Source organism: Mugil cephalus, chromosome 2, assembly GCF_022458985.1.
Source record: "Mugil cephalus isolate CIBA_MC_2020 chromosome 2, CIBA_Mcephalus_1.1, whole genome shotgun sequence".
Classification (NCBI taxonomy): Eukaryota; Metazoa; Chordata; class Actinopteri; order Mugiliformes; family Mugilidae; genus Mugil; species Mugil cephalus.
The window spans coordinates 8,655,580-8,672,422 of record NC_061771.1 but is presented as its reverse complement, the minus strand read 5'-3'; the positions used below and the strand labels follow the sequence as shown (position 1 = coordinate 8,672,422).

The following is a 16,843-nucleotide window of genomic DNA, read 5'->3' as shown; positions in this document are numbered from 1 at the left end:
GATGAATAGCTGACCTTATGTTGTATGAGCCCTCAGTACTATTATACTAGTACGTTTTCAATAGGGATTTGTTTTGATTCCGTTTTATGTGTAATAATAAATATGTCCTTGAGGTTAAACCTCTTTCACTTTCCTCTGAGGAGGAAGGTCAGAGGTCATTTAAGGACAGCCTGAGGAGCGGAGGTGACTGATAACCATCAGAAGGTCCCGGTGGTCTTTGTGCCCACCTGCAGCTGTTGCTCCTTGAACATGTCGGGTTTCGGGGCGTTGAGGATGTCGTCGGCAAGCTGAGCTTGGCTGTCTATGTTGACTGGTGTTGTAGCTTTGCTGGACAAGAAGCTGTTGTAGATCTCCCTGGCTCGCTGAGAGAGCTGTGGGAAGAGGAGCAATGGAGAGAGTTATGTTCTGAGGGGTGTAAATGGATGCGCGTGTGTGTGAAGAAAGTAGGCTTCTTACCTGCTTGTTGTCATTCTCGGGGACATGCCTGAAGAACTCACAAGCCTGCCAGAACAGAATATTCTCCTCACTGAACTCTTTCTTTAGGAATTCCTGCGGCATAAGAAGTGGAAAATTAAACAAATATTGTACACAAACAGCTGAAATACCAAGTTTATAGTGTATAGTAGGTAAATAGTGTGAAAAGCGAGAGACGCTCCTGTCTCTGCTGATCAAAATAACTAAAACAAAGCCGCCGTAGTGGCTTTAAGTGTGGACTGTCCAGTCTCAAAATCTCAACTCTATTATCCCATTCCCCTGGATATCCCTATCTGCCCCCATGAATGATACTAATCTGTTCCTGTAGTGAAGTCATTAGTTAGGTCTGTCAACAACTGGCCCAGAATATTTTATTTATGTTATGAAGCAGACTTCTTTAATCTCCTTATAAACTACACAGTAAAGACAGAATGAACCAAATGTATCGAATAAATCATCAACTGAATACTCCGACTACAGCATGAGACTGAAATGTTGCTTTTAACATCTCTTAAATTTTACCTATACTTCATGTCTTAGTATAAAAAAACGGTTTTAAAGGGTAGTTACAAGACATGGTAGATTTCTGTCATTTCACAGTGGGATTTGGCCAAAAGTAGCTGTCACAAAGAAAAACTCCCCGTTACTTTTAAGTATAGAAAATGATGATTTAAGTCTTTCAGCTGTGGCGAGGCTAGGAGCCTGCCCGTAATGAGCACGTGCTGGCCAGCGTTAGCCGGTCGTTGTTGTAGTACCGAGAAGTAGCGAACTCCCACGGGGTCCTGCAGCAGTCTCTCAAAGCAGACGGCCCAGCTGGCCACTCTCCTCTCAGTGTGGCGCCTGTGGCTCTGGACGCTGGGGAGGCTGGCATTACTGTTCAGACTATTGTCACTGCTGCAGCCCTGCAGCTCCACGCTGTTCAGTTCTGTATACACACACACATACATACACAAAAAATAAAAAATAAAAAATAGCTGTAATGGTGTAACCACAGTAGTGCTATATACTTATCATGATAGGGAACTGAAGCAGTTTGATTTGACCAATATCAAAAAGTTTTTCCAGGTTAATATTAAGAATCTGTTTGCTTCCTTGGCTCATTTTCCCTTGTCTTTAGCAACACTACCAGCAGCATGAAACACACCTGGCTCCAGAGTGTCCCAGGTGTGTTCAATGAGAGTGATAGTGCAAGAGCAGAAGCCAGCCCACTGAGCCCTCTCCCAGCAACTCACATCCCCGCTGTGGTTTTCTGCTGCTTTCTAGCCAAACGTCCTTACTGCACCGTTCACAGGTACTATTTCCTGTAAGCACATTACCTTTGTTACTAATCGTGTTAGCGTAAATGGTCTAATGGACTGCAGTTGTATGGTGTTCTCATACCTTAATGGCATTTAAAAGCTTTATCATGTTTCTCATTCACCCATTAAAACCCAAAGGTGGCGAAGCTTCGCTCTGAATAACTTTGAGTTCAGCACCGTGCCCAAGGAAACGCTCAGCATGTAGACAAGTGTGACACACTGCGGTGAAAACAGTGCAAGGAACTACATCAGTCAGCCATAACATCACAACTCCCTGCATAATACTGTGGACGTCTCCCTTGTGCAGCCAAAACAGTTTCGACTCATGAGGGAATGGACATGGGTCCTCTGAGGGAAGACATGACTGCTGTCACGAGGGAGTCTCACCGCTATGGGGTGGGGTTGCCAGGTCAGGAACAACATTTAGGCAGGTGGCACATGTCTGAGTAACATGCACTCCAATGCCAAGTCCAAATGTTACCCGGCAGAACATTGCATGATAATGAGAAGATTGATGTTATTCAATTCACATGGTTTCACGTGGTTTCCATGTCGTGGCCGACTGATTAAGCGCTGACTGGAAACCGAGTTTGGTGGCTGCAACACTGCAGCTCCACATGTTCAGAGCAAAAGTGCTGTTAGTGAAAGTCTCCAGTGCAAATACCGCCTGTTAACTTCGAGTGTTATATATGTTTGACAGTACAGTTGGCATTCTTTTAACCATATCCCGGATTTGTGCAATAATGCTTAGAGTCCCAGTGTATCTAATTTGGAATTTGGAGTTTCCTCTTTTTCCCAGCGCTAGAATAAAGTGAGTGCATGTTCCTAATGTCTCAATAAGATCAGGAGGCAGACAGAGAGAAGCTGAGAATAACCAGAATGTAGCTTCAGGGCTGATGAAGTGAATGTGTGCTGCTTAGCTGAGATAAAACAAATTATAAGAAGTGCCAGAGGGAAGACTCCGACGGTCAGGTGGCCGGAGACGACGCAAGTCCTGTAAATAAACTGAAAGCCCAGTATCCTGCTTACAGCTACAGCTCCTCCTGCTTGATTTAACACAGGGGGAAACAACGTTTTAATGGATGATTCCACTGTAACCACTGAGTTCATTCACTCGCATGCATCTCAACGGCACAGTTCTCGAGGCTAATGCTTAACGCTAATGGCAATCGATCACGTGAATGAAAAGCAAACATTTATCCGTGTATTGTCTACGTAAACCGTATGTCCTGTTCAGCATCACCAGAGCTGGAGTCTGTCACAACACACAGCCCGGACTGGTCACCAGGATATCACAGATACAGGCCACCGACACAAGGCTGACACACAACAGAAACGCTAAGCTACACATAGCCAGAAAACAGCATTTAATGAGATTTTAGTCTAATTCACACATTCTCCCTTTTCAAAATAAAATACTGATGAATATGAGTATAGTGCACGACATATAATGACAATAAAACAGGGAGGTGAATTTGTGTGTTTTTTTTTTTTTTGTGTTATGAAGTTACAGGGACTGCACCAGAAAGCAACAGCGTGACATACTTCTGTGAAGCGATGAGGATTTAGAAATATTAAATCAAAATGTGGGTTGTTAGCTAAAGGTCAATCAAATCTCATGAAAGCACACCCACACAGTCCTCATGATGCAGATTAATCTTTGAATGTTGAGTGCTTAATAAATAACAACATCAACCTCCATGTCCCCAAACTTTAGATGACGGATTAAATTATTAGGCTAAATTTAGACACAAACAAAACAAACTCAACCGTTCGATATTTCACAGCGATGACGCCCAGTAGAGCCGCTGACACATGTGAGCAAGATCAGACCTGCATAATCGCAGACCACAGAGGTTTAACAAGAAGTAATAACTGAGTGATAATATTCACTATTTTAGATTTTCTCCACTCCCCGTCTGATAAAAGCCTTCCTGTGCCATTTCCAGCTCTGTAATTTAAAAGATAAAGACGAACCGCTGCAAATATAGGCTGCACCGGTAAAACTAAACCATAATACTCAATCATCACAGAGTTCAGACCAGCAACAACAATAACAGCTCCATCCGGACAGCTCATCTGCTCCCTGACTATCAGTTGGTAGCTACAAAACCATTTATTTAACCCTCTACATCTTTTGATCTCTTAAACTTAAGTCATCAAACAAAAGCAAAACAACTGTCGAGCATGGAAGCCTTGTGCCGACAACATGTTCAAAGCTCCAGCTTTCTCCTCACCTGGGTAGAGCTGGTAGGAGCCGGTGTGGTGCCATCGGGGCAGGTAGCGAATCCTAAGGGGTAACCAAGCCCCTCCATCCATACTCACCATATAAGGGCCACTGAGGGGAAACTCAAACACTCAAGGGAAAACGCACATACGCACACACACATAGCTGGTATCGCAGGGAGGAAGCGAGAGGGAAGGAGGTACAGAGGAGCAAAGAAGAAGGGGGGAGACGTGGATGACACCCTGAGAAACCACAGACACAGAGAGTCAGGTCACAACATGCACGCCAACTCGCATGCACATTCACACACCTTTATGAGCTTCCAGCTGAGTAAGTGATACAAGCACACACAGGCCTCAAGATGATGAATAATTCAGAGCTCCGGGAGGAGGGAACCAAAAACGCTGAAGTGCGCGCGCACACACACACATGCATTCCCACAGACGCACACACAAACTGCAGTATTGATGAGGAGCTGATTAAAGGAAGGATACTACTGAGGCTAATGAGGCCCCCACACTCCTACACACAGGAGTACACACAGTAAGTCAACCTGCTGCGCTGGCTTGACTTTTCTGACGCATCAAAACAAACCAAATATTTTGCCATATAGTCTATTTGCAGGAGTGAGTTTAGCATACCTCACCTTTACGCATCAATTATTCAACTACATTTTGTTCTAAACACATACACACGCCTGCACCGAATCCGTTTTTGATTTTGAAACTTGGAGCAAAATAAACGCAAGGCACTTTTGAAAATGCGTGAATGTTATGTGAAATATCAAAACTTAAAGAGTCAACTGAAGAGAGTAAGAGGCTGATGTAGACAGTTCTGAATTAGCCCAGTGAGCTCAAGAAGTGTTGGTATAAAACTAGATTTGTATATTTTTCTCCTATGTGAGTTCAGAATGAAGAAAGAAAGACTAATTAGAGACTATTCAAAGCAAATGGAGGCGGGTCCTATGTTATGCAGAACTTAAAGCAACTAATCAGCACTTAAAGAGGCCATGAAACAAACGGAACAGACACCAACATAGTACATGTGTACATATATTAAACATAATATACTAATAAAACATCCGCTATCTTTATTTTACGTCACTCCCTATGTCATCGGACGAGAGGATCGACAGCACTTCATTGTGTACGCGCTAAAAGGTTTGAGAAAACACAAAAACCCCCTCAAAAAAGATATTAAAGGACTTAGTAATGAGTAGCTCCACCATTCTTTAATCCTAACCCACTCTTAATCTTTCCATCAGCTGGTGAATGAACAGCCTGTTTCAGTTAAATTGTTGTTTTCAATAAACTGAATGGTCTCTTGCTCCCATTTCATCTTTTTGTATTTTGAAGCTCTACTTGGAACCTTCTTCCAACAAAACCCAACAAGATCCAACAGTGCAAAATGAAAATTCAAATTCAAGATTCTTCCTTTTGAGTGCACCTAGAACAGGTGGAGGTGTCAGCGGTAAATGACGGGAATGGACAAGTTACTCATGTGAACATCCAGGAACAATGCAGGAACATGCCTTTGAATGTTTTTTTAATCTGCACATAAATCTTCCAATTGGAGCTCAGCCCTTCTCAAAATAATAAGTATCTACAAGTGCTCAAAGGCTTCAGGAACTGGAAGTTACAAAGACTTCACACTAGTTTTCATATTTTTCTTTATTTTATTATTGCCGTAGCTAAAATCTGAGTTAGCGGAATCTTTCCTTGTCACCTTCATGCTTGCTGTGGGGGTTTCAGGACAGGTTTTGCAAAGTGTCTTGAGACAGTTTGTATTATTATAAGTGAGTATACGCTTATTAGTTACAGGAGGAACCAAAAAAGATTTTCATCACTTACTGAAGTCCCTTTAGGATCTGGCATTAAAATGCTTCCTGCACGATAAGATCACAGCTGACTACCAAAAAGACACTTTGAGGATGCATTAGAGATCCTATCACTCTGACCACAGTTGGGAGTCTGGTCCACATGTGACCAAGTTGGTAGTTGGTAGTGTGAATATTCGATGTAGCCAGAACATGCGGCCTGGCCACATTGAAGCACCATCTACTCAACTGACACCCTCGTGCAAATGCAAGTATGAGTTTTGCCTCATTCATTCCGAAGAACATGTAAAACCATTATTTTGAATGATTGCCAGAAAGCAGCGCCAAATCACCAGAAGGGTTTTCTGTTCATCTCTGTTCACTGCCCTCTCTACAGACAATCTATAATCCCACGGGTCGGCGTGGGACGCCTGTTCACACTGAAGCCGAGCCGATAAAATCCCAGGTTGATTGCTGGGTCATTTGACCCGGGTCGACCCGTTTACACTGCACGAAAGAACGACCTGGGTTTTGTGTGCTGTGTGAAAGGAGCTATAGAATCCACAGGAGAGCTGCCTCCATCACTAAGGCCAAGTTTACACAAATCAGATTTTTGGGTGAAACCGCATAGGTCTAGCATGGTTCCGCCTGCTGTCAGTGACGGATTTGGATCTTCCTGAGACTGGAACCGCACCCTTTTGAATCCAGCACATGCTTTGCCTCTTCTTCTTTTTTTTTTGGCTGTCTCTAGTAGAAACAGCGTCACGCATAGGCCTGGGATATGTACTACAGCCTTTCTACAACTAGATGCAGGTTCGCAGTGGATCGACATTTACAGAGAAATACTCGACACGACGCCAAGGAAAGGATCGTTTTCATACGTTAGGACATTGCGCATTGTTGTTATTGTTGTATTTGGGTGGACAGCAAAAGAATTTCATGGTACAGGGCAACATTTTTCTACACTGTGCACATGACGATAAACTCCTCTTGAATTAGCAGAGAGGGAAGCCTTTTAACATATTTAACCAACAAAACAATAAATAAATACCAATAATGAACAAATAGAATTACTGATTATAGGTAGGATATATGTAAAGTAGAGTTAAATAGCATAATTTCGCAGTAACTACCTTTATTACCGGAGATTTGCCTTTCTCTACTTCAAACAGCGCAGAGGCCTGAAATTACTTTGCATATGGAAGCTTCCAGGGTTTGAGTTATAATCTAACCTTTGTGCTGGTCTCCAAAATAAATAGACATAAATAACCCATAAATACTTCTACATTAGAGCTGATTGTAAACATGTCTGCCATTTAATTCTATGCTCCTTTTGTCTTGTTTCTCACCTCCTAGTACGGCCCATCTGCCATAAATTCAGCCTTTCATGTGCATTTCTGAGGCGTTAAAGCACCATTAGAAGAGCTGTTGTTATTGTTGGCACATGCTAATTGCCTACAAGACACAAAGCTTACCTCAAATTAGAGCCAATACAACACAACCTGACGCAACGCAGCACCCTGGATAGGACAGACCAGCCACGAGTTTGCAGCATGTGAACTACTTTCGCTTTTACACTGAATTATTTCAATTTGCGCAAACTGTGTTCAAATGTTTATACTGTTAATCCAGCCTGTGCAGCAAAACAGACTTTTCCCAAGTCCTCGTGACCATTAATTTGGGCCTATTTTTCAGTTGTAGTTGGCAGCAGCGGAAGAACAGCCAGAGGATCTGAGCAGGTCAAACCAGACAGTTTGTTGTTCGTGAACAACTTTGAATGCAAAAATCTAAAATATTCACACAAGCTGCTTCACGTGCTGGCGCCACACTTTCGCATTATCACAGATATTCACAATTTTAAAAGTTGTGCATGTACTCACCTCCATCAGAGACTGCAGCAGACTGTAAAAAAGCACAAAGAGACATGGATTAGGATCTTTCCTCATCACACGGGCCACAGACACTCATTTAAAGTCTCCAGGGGTCTAGCAGCAGCTCCCTGAGCAAGCACTATTGACCACAACGACACACAGTCTGTCTGTGTTTCACTATCACGCACACTTTCACGTCATGACACAGTCAGGTTAGCGCCCACACTCATTGTCTCCTGTGTGGGTGGAATCATCTGTGAACTGGCTGTGCTTGCTCTGCAAGAAAACTTCCTTGAGGGGGCGGGGCTTAACTGTGTGTTACCATGTGTTACTGTGTCAAGAGTTGAGGATGGGGACCAGCCCCTGATTTCACAGTGAAGTGTGATGTTTGCTCGCGTGTCTCACAGTTGCTAATTAGAGTGTTTAACATGCAGAAGCCCATCAAACCTCCGTAATCAGATTTTCAGCCACGCAAACACGCGAAACCTCTATACAAACACACGCTTAAGCCCAGCCGACTTTAGACTAAAAAAAAAATCGTATTCCCTGACACAGATCCAGAGACACACGCAGCGCAGTGATTTCTATCGCAGACATGCTGAGGTGGGATGAGATCATTCAACTCAGACATCAGTAATGTGGCTGACCTTGGAACAATGAAACAGTGTGTGACTCAGTCAAAGCAAACGGAGACAAAGGGGAAGAAAGATGAGAAAGTGGGGCTGAGCAGCAACTAAAAACACGGCTGTTTGCCAATGAAAATGTGAAAGAAAGGAGGAAAAAACTGAGCCAGATGCTAATTTCTAATCTAAGATCGGTTTTCTGGTCATTCCCATCAGAACGCATTCTGTGAGCAGACACATTAGTTCTGAAGGTATTCTCTGTGGTATATTTACATTTGGAAGAGAAACTTTATGATCTCACCATTACTCAACACAGACACATGGGAGTTTTCCGAAGGACTTCATGAGGAATTTGGTACTAACGCATCAACTTCTGATAAATCAAGCAGTTTCTCCCCTTGTTGTAACATTAAGTAGATGGACCATACTTCTCGCTGGCCATGTCAGTGCAGGGAAATCATGCGCTACTAAGCTAAGCCAGTGCCCTAACAATACGTGGAACCTGTGTCGAGCCGCAGATGTTTAACTCAGGCATTAATTTAGGTAACAGTTTACACGGAACGCATGTGCATGCAGATGTGAGACTGGAAAAGCGTTTGTGCGATAAAAGTGAACAGAGTCAAAGCCTTTGTGCTCCACACGTTGAAAGGACAAAACGTGAAACTGGCACGAGTATAAAAATAGAAGCGGTTCTCTATTGATGCCAGTTTCCACAGCTGTATTGTAAAATTCAAATTCATGCTCTGAAAAAACTGTGCGCCCACAATGAAAATGAAAACTTTTGCAGTAACCAGTTTACTGCAGTTCCTGGTAAATATGCTCTGACCTTTCCGTGTATGTATACACTGTCTGATCCAATTTTCTAAAACATGAACTAACTTTGTAAAAAAAGCCTTTCATATTCAATCTGTCACAAACATACACCAATTTCATAATATCCAGTCACTGATTAAATGTACATTTGAATTCAAATCTTAAGATAATGCTGATCTAATTAAGGTGATGCCTCGGTGCAGCATATGTGCCATTTGAATCGAGCGCATCTTTCCTCTCGAGCCAAGCTGTCGTGCCCAGATGGCACAGCCAGTATAATCAGTGGGATTAGCTTTATCAGACTAGAGGTTGGCAGCGGAGAATGAAAAGAGATTTGAGTGACTTTATAGAGGTTGATTGTGGCGGAGGCGCCACAGAGGATGATTAAAAATGACAGAGGCAGAAACGGGTTACCCGATCCTTTCCGCTGATTAGAGCGCAGTGCATTTCAACAGCGTATATGTATATGTGTAATTCACGCGTTAAGAACCCGGTGTTTTTTATATGGGTGCAGCCTACAGTATGCATACATATGGCCGACATCTGGGAGAGATGTGTTTCTTTTGTGCGTAGCATTCTTTCGCATTTATGGATGTGTGTGTGTTGACCCCCAGCCTAACTCAGCTCTAGTATGATCACTTCCAGACGCACACTATAGTGTGGCGGTTTGGCCCCTGGTCAAGGCCCCGAGTTCCCACTCCTCTATTTTCCTACTCCCCTCTAACCCACTTCCACTCTCTCGTTCCTTTTGTTTGTTCTTTCCCCCCATCCAGCCAACCCAGTCTTTTTCCCCCCTCTTTCTGCCTCTCATTATGATCTCTCTCCTTTCACTACTGCCCCACATCGTTCTGCTTTCAGTTCCTTCTCCCAGCCTTTCCCCAGTCACCCCAGCGGTGTTTCCCCTCCTCTATTGGCAGGTCCTGGTCATTCCTGACAGCCCACAGAGAATGATTGGGGTTTTCCAGACATTCCCTCCACAAGCTCCTCTCCCCCTTAGCCTCGTATCCACAGGGATGCATGCAGCTGGAAAAAAAAAAAATGGTCTCGATCGGAGAACGCATCTCCTCGATAAGTGCTCCCGCTACTTTAACATCCACTCTACTCTTTATTACCGGCAGTACAGATTTATCACTATGTCACAGCCCCGATATTTTCTACAGAGTTTCATAAATATGAGCAGGACTTTTATATGCCCATAATACTGTAAATTGCTGATAAGATCAGCAGAAATTGTCACGGCCTTGTATGATTGATGAGCGTGATTATGCTTTCTACGTGAGTGGACAAATGTGGAGGACAAATGTGGCGCAGAACGAGCGCGTGCTTATGAAATTGGAGAAACTGGACAGACCTGTAGCTAATGGGTTGTTCTTATTAATACATGTGTAAACAAGTTATTTAAATTGTCTTGCAGTTGATAAGTAAACATGTAAATAAAGCAGAATTCAATTATTTGTAAATGATTTAAACCCTGAAATCAACAATTCAAACTGAGAAACGTTACGGATTCACTCATTTAATTCAATATATTTGTGCTTATTCAAGTTCATTTTGAATGAACAGTTTATTGCTGGATTCTGTTTTTATTCACATTCCACACAAAGTCCCAACTTTTCTCATTGTGTAGGAAATCCCACACCTGCAAAATACAAACCTTTCAGCATCACACAGAACAAACATCTGCCCACAGGGACAACTTGAATTGTGCTGCCAGTGTATTGCATCACAAGTAGGTAATAGAAGGGGGCATATCTTCTTTTCGGCTTAGATGTTCAGGGACACAGCTGTTAATGCAGTGCTCTGCCATTAAATGAACTTCTTTTTACTGCATTTTGATCCTTTGGATAACCTGCGTCACCACTTTACAGCATCCAAGAGCAAGTACTCAAACTCTGTCCATTAAGACATTTGCATTCTCAGTTGCCATAATCTAAATGTTGACTTTGAAGAAAAAAAATCAAAGACATTATACTGGATTGGAGTTTAGAGCCAAGCGGATACTGGAGTCATGAGGCCGACACCAGTCACAGTTTTAAAATTTAGAGTATATAAGTGTATATAATTATATTCACCTAATATTAATGCCATTAATGCCAAATAACTTTCATGGTAAATTTGCCAGGAAATAATTATTTTTAGTTGATTATTTTTATTGATGAATTAATGGCTTTAAGTCCATGAAATAGTAAAAGATCACCATTACAATTTCTTACACCCGCAGCGACATCTTCAAATTATGGGAAAACCCAGTGTTTGGCATTCTGTTTGCCTCATGAATTCTTAAACTTGTTGTTGATTCTGTATAAACAGATCAGTCGGCTAATTGCGAAGTCGTAAAAATCCAACGAGAACAAATGTTATCTAATGACATTTGTCTAATGCCATTCTCGTTTTTAGGTCCCGGATAACGTGTGTGAAGAACTTCATGGGGTTATTTTGGTATGAAGCCGCTGTGCTCCGAACAGTGATAGAGTGGAAGCGCTGTACACAGTTAAACAATGAATACACATCACTGACACATTGCTAAACAAAAGATAACAGCGTTGCGCAACACTGACTGACAACACGCCCTGGTCTGAATCAAACGTCCAGTTTGTGCTTGTCTTTCCAACTTGTGGCTCATCGGGATTTCTAGAGAAATCTGGTTCACACACATAGCTTAAAGGGGGATTTGCCTTATGACGGGTGCAATAGAAAGACCTGCTGGATTATACGCGCTTTAAAAAAGATTGTTACTTTTTTGTGTTGGCTACATGTCAAAACCTGTTTCCTGTTTCCTTACATAAAATGCCACCTTGTAGCCACACGTCTGGTCTGTTTATGCTGAGTTTGTGTATGTGTGTGTGAGCAGGGAGTGGTTGGCCACCATGCGCCTGGGTCCCGATAGTTTATTAGCTGCGACTAGTAGGAACCGTGGGACCTACGTCATCTGTTATGGAGCCTGGACATCGGAATCAAACTATGACTAAACACACAGCACCGTTTACAGCTGCTCATTCTCATAGTTATCATAATATTAATATTTCAAAAGCCATAAAAGTCTCCTTAAACAATCTCAGGTTTCCGATAGGTGCCATGCTGTTGTGCGCGTCGAGGTGGACGGTGGAAAAAGACCTTCAGTTTGATGGGATGAGACGCGGAGCGGCCAGTAACACTTAGCAGGGTGAACAAAAATGTCTGTGGGAGAAACTGTGAGGGATAACATATGCACTCACACACACTCACACACACACACACAAAGACAACACTGTTGCACCAACCTATTCCTGGCTCCATCACTGGAACTTAACGGCCACCTTTGGTGAGGAATGAGATTCTGCTCTTATGCATGAGGCTGAATGACAACTGAAATATATAAGTCATGAAACACTGGCATGGCTACAAGACACCACACCTACAACCGAACAAACGACACACACTCTCCTTAATTTCAACACACAGATTTCCCGAGTCCGCACACACACACACACGCGCACACACACTTCCAGCTGAGGAGGAAGTTGTTGGGCCAACAGTCTCAATGTGTGCGTGCCTGTGTGTTTACTTTTGAATATGAGGTGAATAGTGGCTGCCATTGAGAAAACCAGAGTCATCCTGCCAGGACTGGCAACCATGAAATCACTTAGCTATAGCATAGCTTAGCTCAGGGGAGAGAGGACGAGGTGAAGGAGCCAATCAGGGTCCTCATGGTCTAAAAGTGAGTCAAATAAGGACGCGCAGGTGTTGTTTTTTTTTTACTTGCTGCCTATTGATGTACTGGCACAAACAATTCCATCCTTTTTGGACAAAAGGAACAAAAAAGACATCAAGGTTTTCGAGGAACACAAATGACGAGCGATGCGCTTGTTCTGCGTCAGTGGCCTCTAAAGTGTTCCCCGCATCAACGTCACCGCAGATATTTGAAAACTCCGCTCTCTTTCCCGAAGTGAAATTCTCCGTGACCGCCTCTGGAATTCTGGGATGAAGAGATAAATCCCTGAAACGCACTCAGGAATCAATACCCCCCCCCCTCCACTGAAAGGAAGGAATGCAGATAATGTTTGTTTCCCTACAATAGAGCCACACAGGAGATGTGACTCAGAGGCTGGGCCGGTGATCCACGTCTTGTTTTACTTGGCCCGTCGCCCAAAACACACCGCTGTTACACAGACGGGGGAGAGAGCAAGACGTAAACACAAACTAATCTGATGGAATAGCGACAGACCCAGCGCGGCCCGGCAGCTGCCAGTCGACGCGCTAAATTAAGTGAATTTCTCAAGAAGCGAGAGAGCTGGCCGAGCTCACCTCCCCATTGTCTCACAGCTGTTTTCGTCCTCAATTTCATTAACACGCACACAACGTAACAGGGCATCGGAGGCGAAGTGTGCCAACCATGTGATCCACAGACGCCAGAAGAAAAATAGCCTCTTTCTGCCTCCATTTGTCTCAGTCAATACCTCTGTCTCCTTCCCTCTTTCCGTGTCTCTGTCACTCGCTCCGGTCCGACTACATCTGGCTTCGAGGCGAAGAGACAAACAGCCCGCAGCCGTCTCGCAATCTTGTTAGTCTCTCTGTCTCCCTGTCTCACTTTACACACACTCCAATAGCCTGATACCACCGGTGCGACCCTTCATTCTTAACGACAGACGAGATGGCTTGCTCATTTCATCTTCCCTGTCTCCCCTCTCTTATCTTTCACCCTTTTGTTCTACCTCCCTCTAATAGATTTCCCGTTCCTCCTGTGCCCTTTTTTCCCCCCACATTTTCCTGCCATCTGTCTTCTGCGCTCGTAGTGAGCGTAACAACACCTCCATGCTCCAAATGACATTCAGTCTCCCATTTATTTTCTCCCTCTTCCTGGTTCCATCCTTCTCTGCTTTTATCATCAACTGTACACAACAAAAAAGTAAACTACAGTCACGGTATGAAAGGAATGCCATGTCAACCAGGAACAATGCACTTGATGTTTTTGTTTCCACTTGTCACACTTTGACAACATCCTCAACAGCGGGAAACCTTTGAACGTTTGAATCCAGCGGTTAATAAGTTCTCTGGAGATAAGTGCATCAGATAAGTGAATAAAAAGGATGGAAACTTTTTCTTATAAACACTACTTGTAAAACTGTGTGTGTTTGTGTGTGTGCGCGCGTGTCCTACTCACTGTGTTGAAGTTCCAGACCCGCTTGAAGGAGAGCCTCTTCCTCAGGCTCATCCTGACCTCCTCTCAAAGAGGAGCAAACCCACTGCTGCCCAATCTACATATCTGAACCACGCAAAAAAAAAAAACACTCTCTCACACTGACAGAGCTTCTTCACGCGTTATCTATGGCAGGAAACTCATACGGACACCCGGCGGGGATGGAGTCATGCTTCAGTCACACACACCTTAGAATCAGCTTAAACTATCTGTTGAAACTAGCTCTGAATAAATGCCCCGTATCTCGCTGTTAACATGCTCTTACTACACTGTCTTCCCCATACACATTCGTGCCTCCGCACACTGACTAGGAAGTTCCATTCTCTCGCAGACGCGCCGACAGCTCGGTTTCCATAGTGACACGCCCCCATCGGGCAGCAGTTACCGAGAGGGGGAGGGAACAAAGGTCGGCCTGCCAATCACGCTGCAGCACGGCTCTCACCTCTCCACCTTTCTCCCATTCGTCCGTGTTCAAATCACAGTTAGCCAGCCGTGTTTGAGATCGCACTCAGCTACACGCTGCAGGATTCAGGCTGACTTTAAAAAGTAACTTCCCTGATTCAGGCACAAAATAAAAAACCCAGAGAGATGAGAGGAGGGAACGTGAGAAAACTTTCATCTCTGACATCTGCTTTGAATTGATCGGCGGAATTTCTGCAGGTTTGTCAAAAGGTCAACAGAAGCAAACAAGGACACTTCACAGGACAGAACAGCCTGCTTCAGTGCGCGCACACTCGCTCTTTTTCTTTCTCACACACACACAAAGGACGCATTTGAATTTGTGCATATGGCTTTGAGCCTACGGTAGCTCCCCCTAATTTCCTGTTTTGGCAAGAAAAAAAAAAGGTTTCTCACACCTTCTCTTCTACCTCCAGTTGTTTTGAGGCCACTGTCTTGGCTGGCTGACAGTAATGAGTCAATTATACACGACTCCAGCGCAAACACCAAGTGGCTGCGTGTGTTTAACCTGGTTCAGCTCAGTTCAAATTATTAACAGATAAACTAAAACCTTGTTGTTGTTGTTGTTGTTGCTTTATGCAAGTGCTTTATCAGCACTTCCACTTATCTGCAACATATAAACAACGTATAACACGCTTCCTCTAATTGCAGACAGGTTTTGCAACCTAACCAGACTCTAATCATGTGTTTCAAGTCCTAAACCGTCCACCAGTCGATTAGGAATGAAGAAAAAAACACAAGGAGAAGAGGATGAAACCTCTTTAAGAACACTCAAACAAGACCAGTTGTCTTTGTTTTTGCTTCGTTTTCTGATCTCAACCAGCTGCACGCTTCAAAGTCCAAACCAGAGCACATGAAGAGTGATTTGAGGACCCGTGTCCTCTACATGTTCCTAAAATTAATTTTTAAATGTCACTTTAAAGGCTACCGACCTTAAAAAAAAAAAAAAAAAAAAGGACATTCTCTGCCATCCTTTCAGCACCACAAGCACCATTTGAGGCCACTGAACTCAAAATGCTGTGCGGTATTGTTGCTAAAGTTAATGTTAACCTTCCACGTCCCTGTATCATAGCAACATCAGGGATGGCTCCAGCACTCAGCCCCCCTCACTGGCCCACTACCACCAGACACACACACACACACACACACACACTCAATAACACACTGAAGCTGAAGGCGCTGCCAAAGCACTAATTACCGGAGCTCCTAGTGCAAAAAGAGGCTGCCCATTTGAACCTAGTTTTTAGAACATTTTCCAGATAATCACATCAAATACAAAAAACTGGTAAATCCAAACTGATCGAATCTCGGCGGCGCCGTTTCAGGACACAGCTCACTGGTCGGTCACAGATCTACAGCAGGCCAGGAAGAAGCATGAATGATGTGTTCTGTAAGTAACCTGTGCTCGAGCTCAGCTTAAATCACATCTGTCAACGCAGGGGAAGGGAGAAGGGCTAAGGCGCCACACAGGATAAGAGGGATTCAACAAAGTTTAAGTTGGCTGAATCCACATCCTGATGAGAAGAGGGAGAGAGGAGGAAGAAAAGGGAAGGGGACAAAAAGAGAGGACGAGCACAGATATTTCTCATGTCTCACTCCCCTCTTTAACCTAATTCCTGTGGTTGGGCAGAGCAGATATTTTCCTTTGTATGTATGTGTGCATGTGTGTGTGTGTGTGCGTGAGCGTGTGTGTGTGTGTGTGTGTGTGTGTGTGTGTGTAGGTTAGATCACGGTCTTTTCTGGGCCAGTTCAACATGAAAGGGGAATATTTTCTTCAGCACATATCATATGACAGTAACAAAGCAGGGTTACACACAGGGACAGGCACACATGCAAGACACATGTTCACAGTTATTGTGCATCTGCAGCATATTAGCATTTCTGTAAGACTGTTTTCAGATAGGCACATGCATTTACATTGTTATAACAATGTACTGTACATGTATAGCTCGCTGTTAAAGGGGCGTAACTGCAGTTTATTAGTATCTACCGTGCCTCAGTTAGCGACTGCTTTTTGTCTCAGCCTGGGGTTGGATTGTGCTCACACTCTAAATAACCAGTCAGTTCAGTTTTTCATAGTTAAATT

General features: G+C 43.6%; 1 protein-coding gene across 8 annotated transcripts in view; it reads right to left on the bottom strand.

The window, feature by feature from the left end:
• The window catches only part of rgs12b (regulator of G protein signaling 12b), a 41,146-nt gene that overhangs the window by 6,801 nt on the left and 17,502 nt on the right, over positions 1–16,843 (bottom strand). For all 8 annotated transcript variants that reach the window (XM_047579146.1, XM_047579151.1, XM_047579149.1 and 5 more), the window contains 4 exons: positions 7,696–7,717; positions 1,230–1,399; positions 457–549; positions 228–371 (listed from right to left, as the gene is read on the bottom strand). In XM_047579146.1, coding sequence (XP_047435102.1) covers positions 228–371; positions 457–549; positions 1,230–1,399; positions 7,696–7,717 — 429 coding nt within the window. The remainder of the gene's footprint in view (positions 1–227; positions 372–456; positions 550–1,229; positions 1,400–7,695; positions 7,718–16,843) is intronic.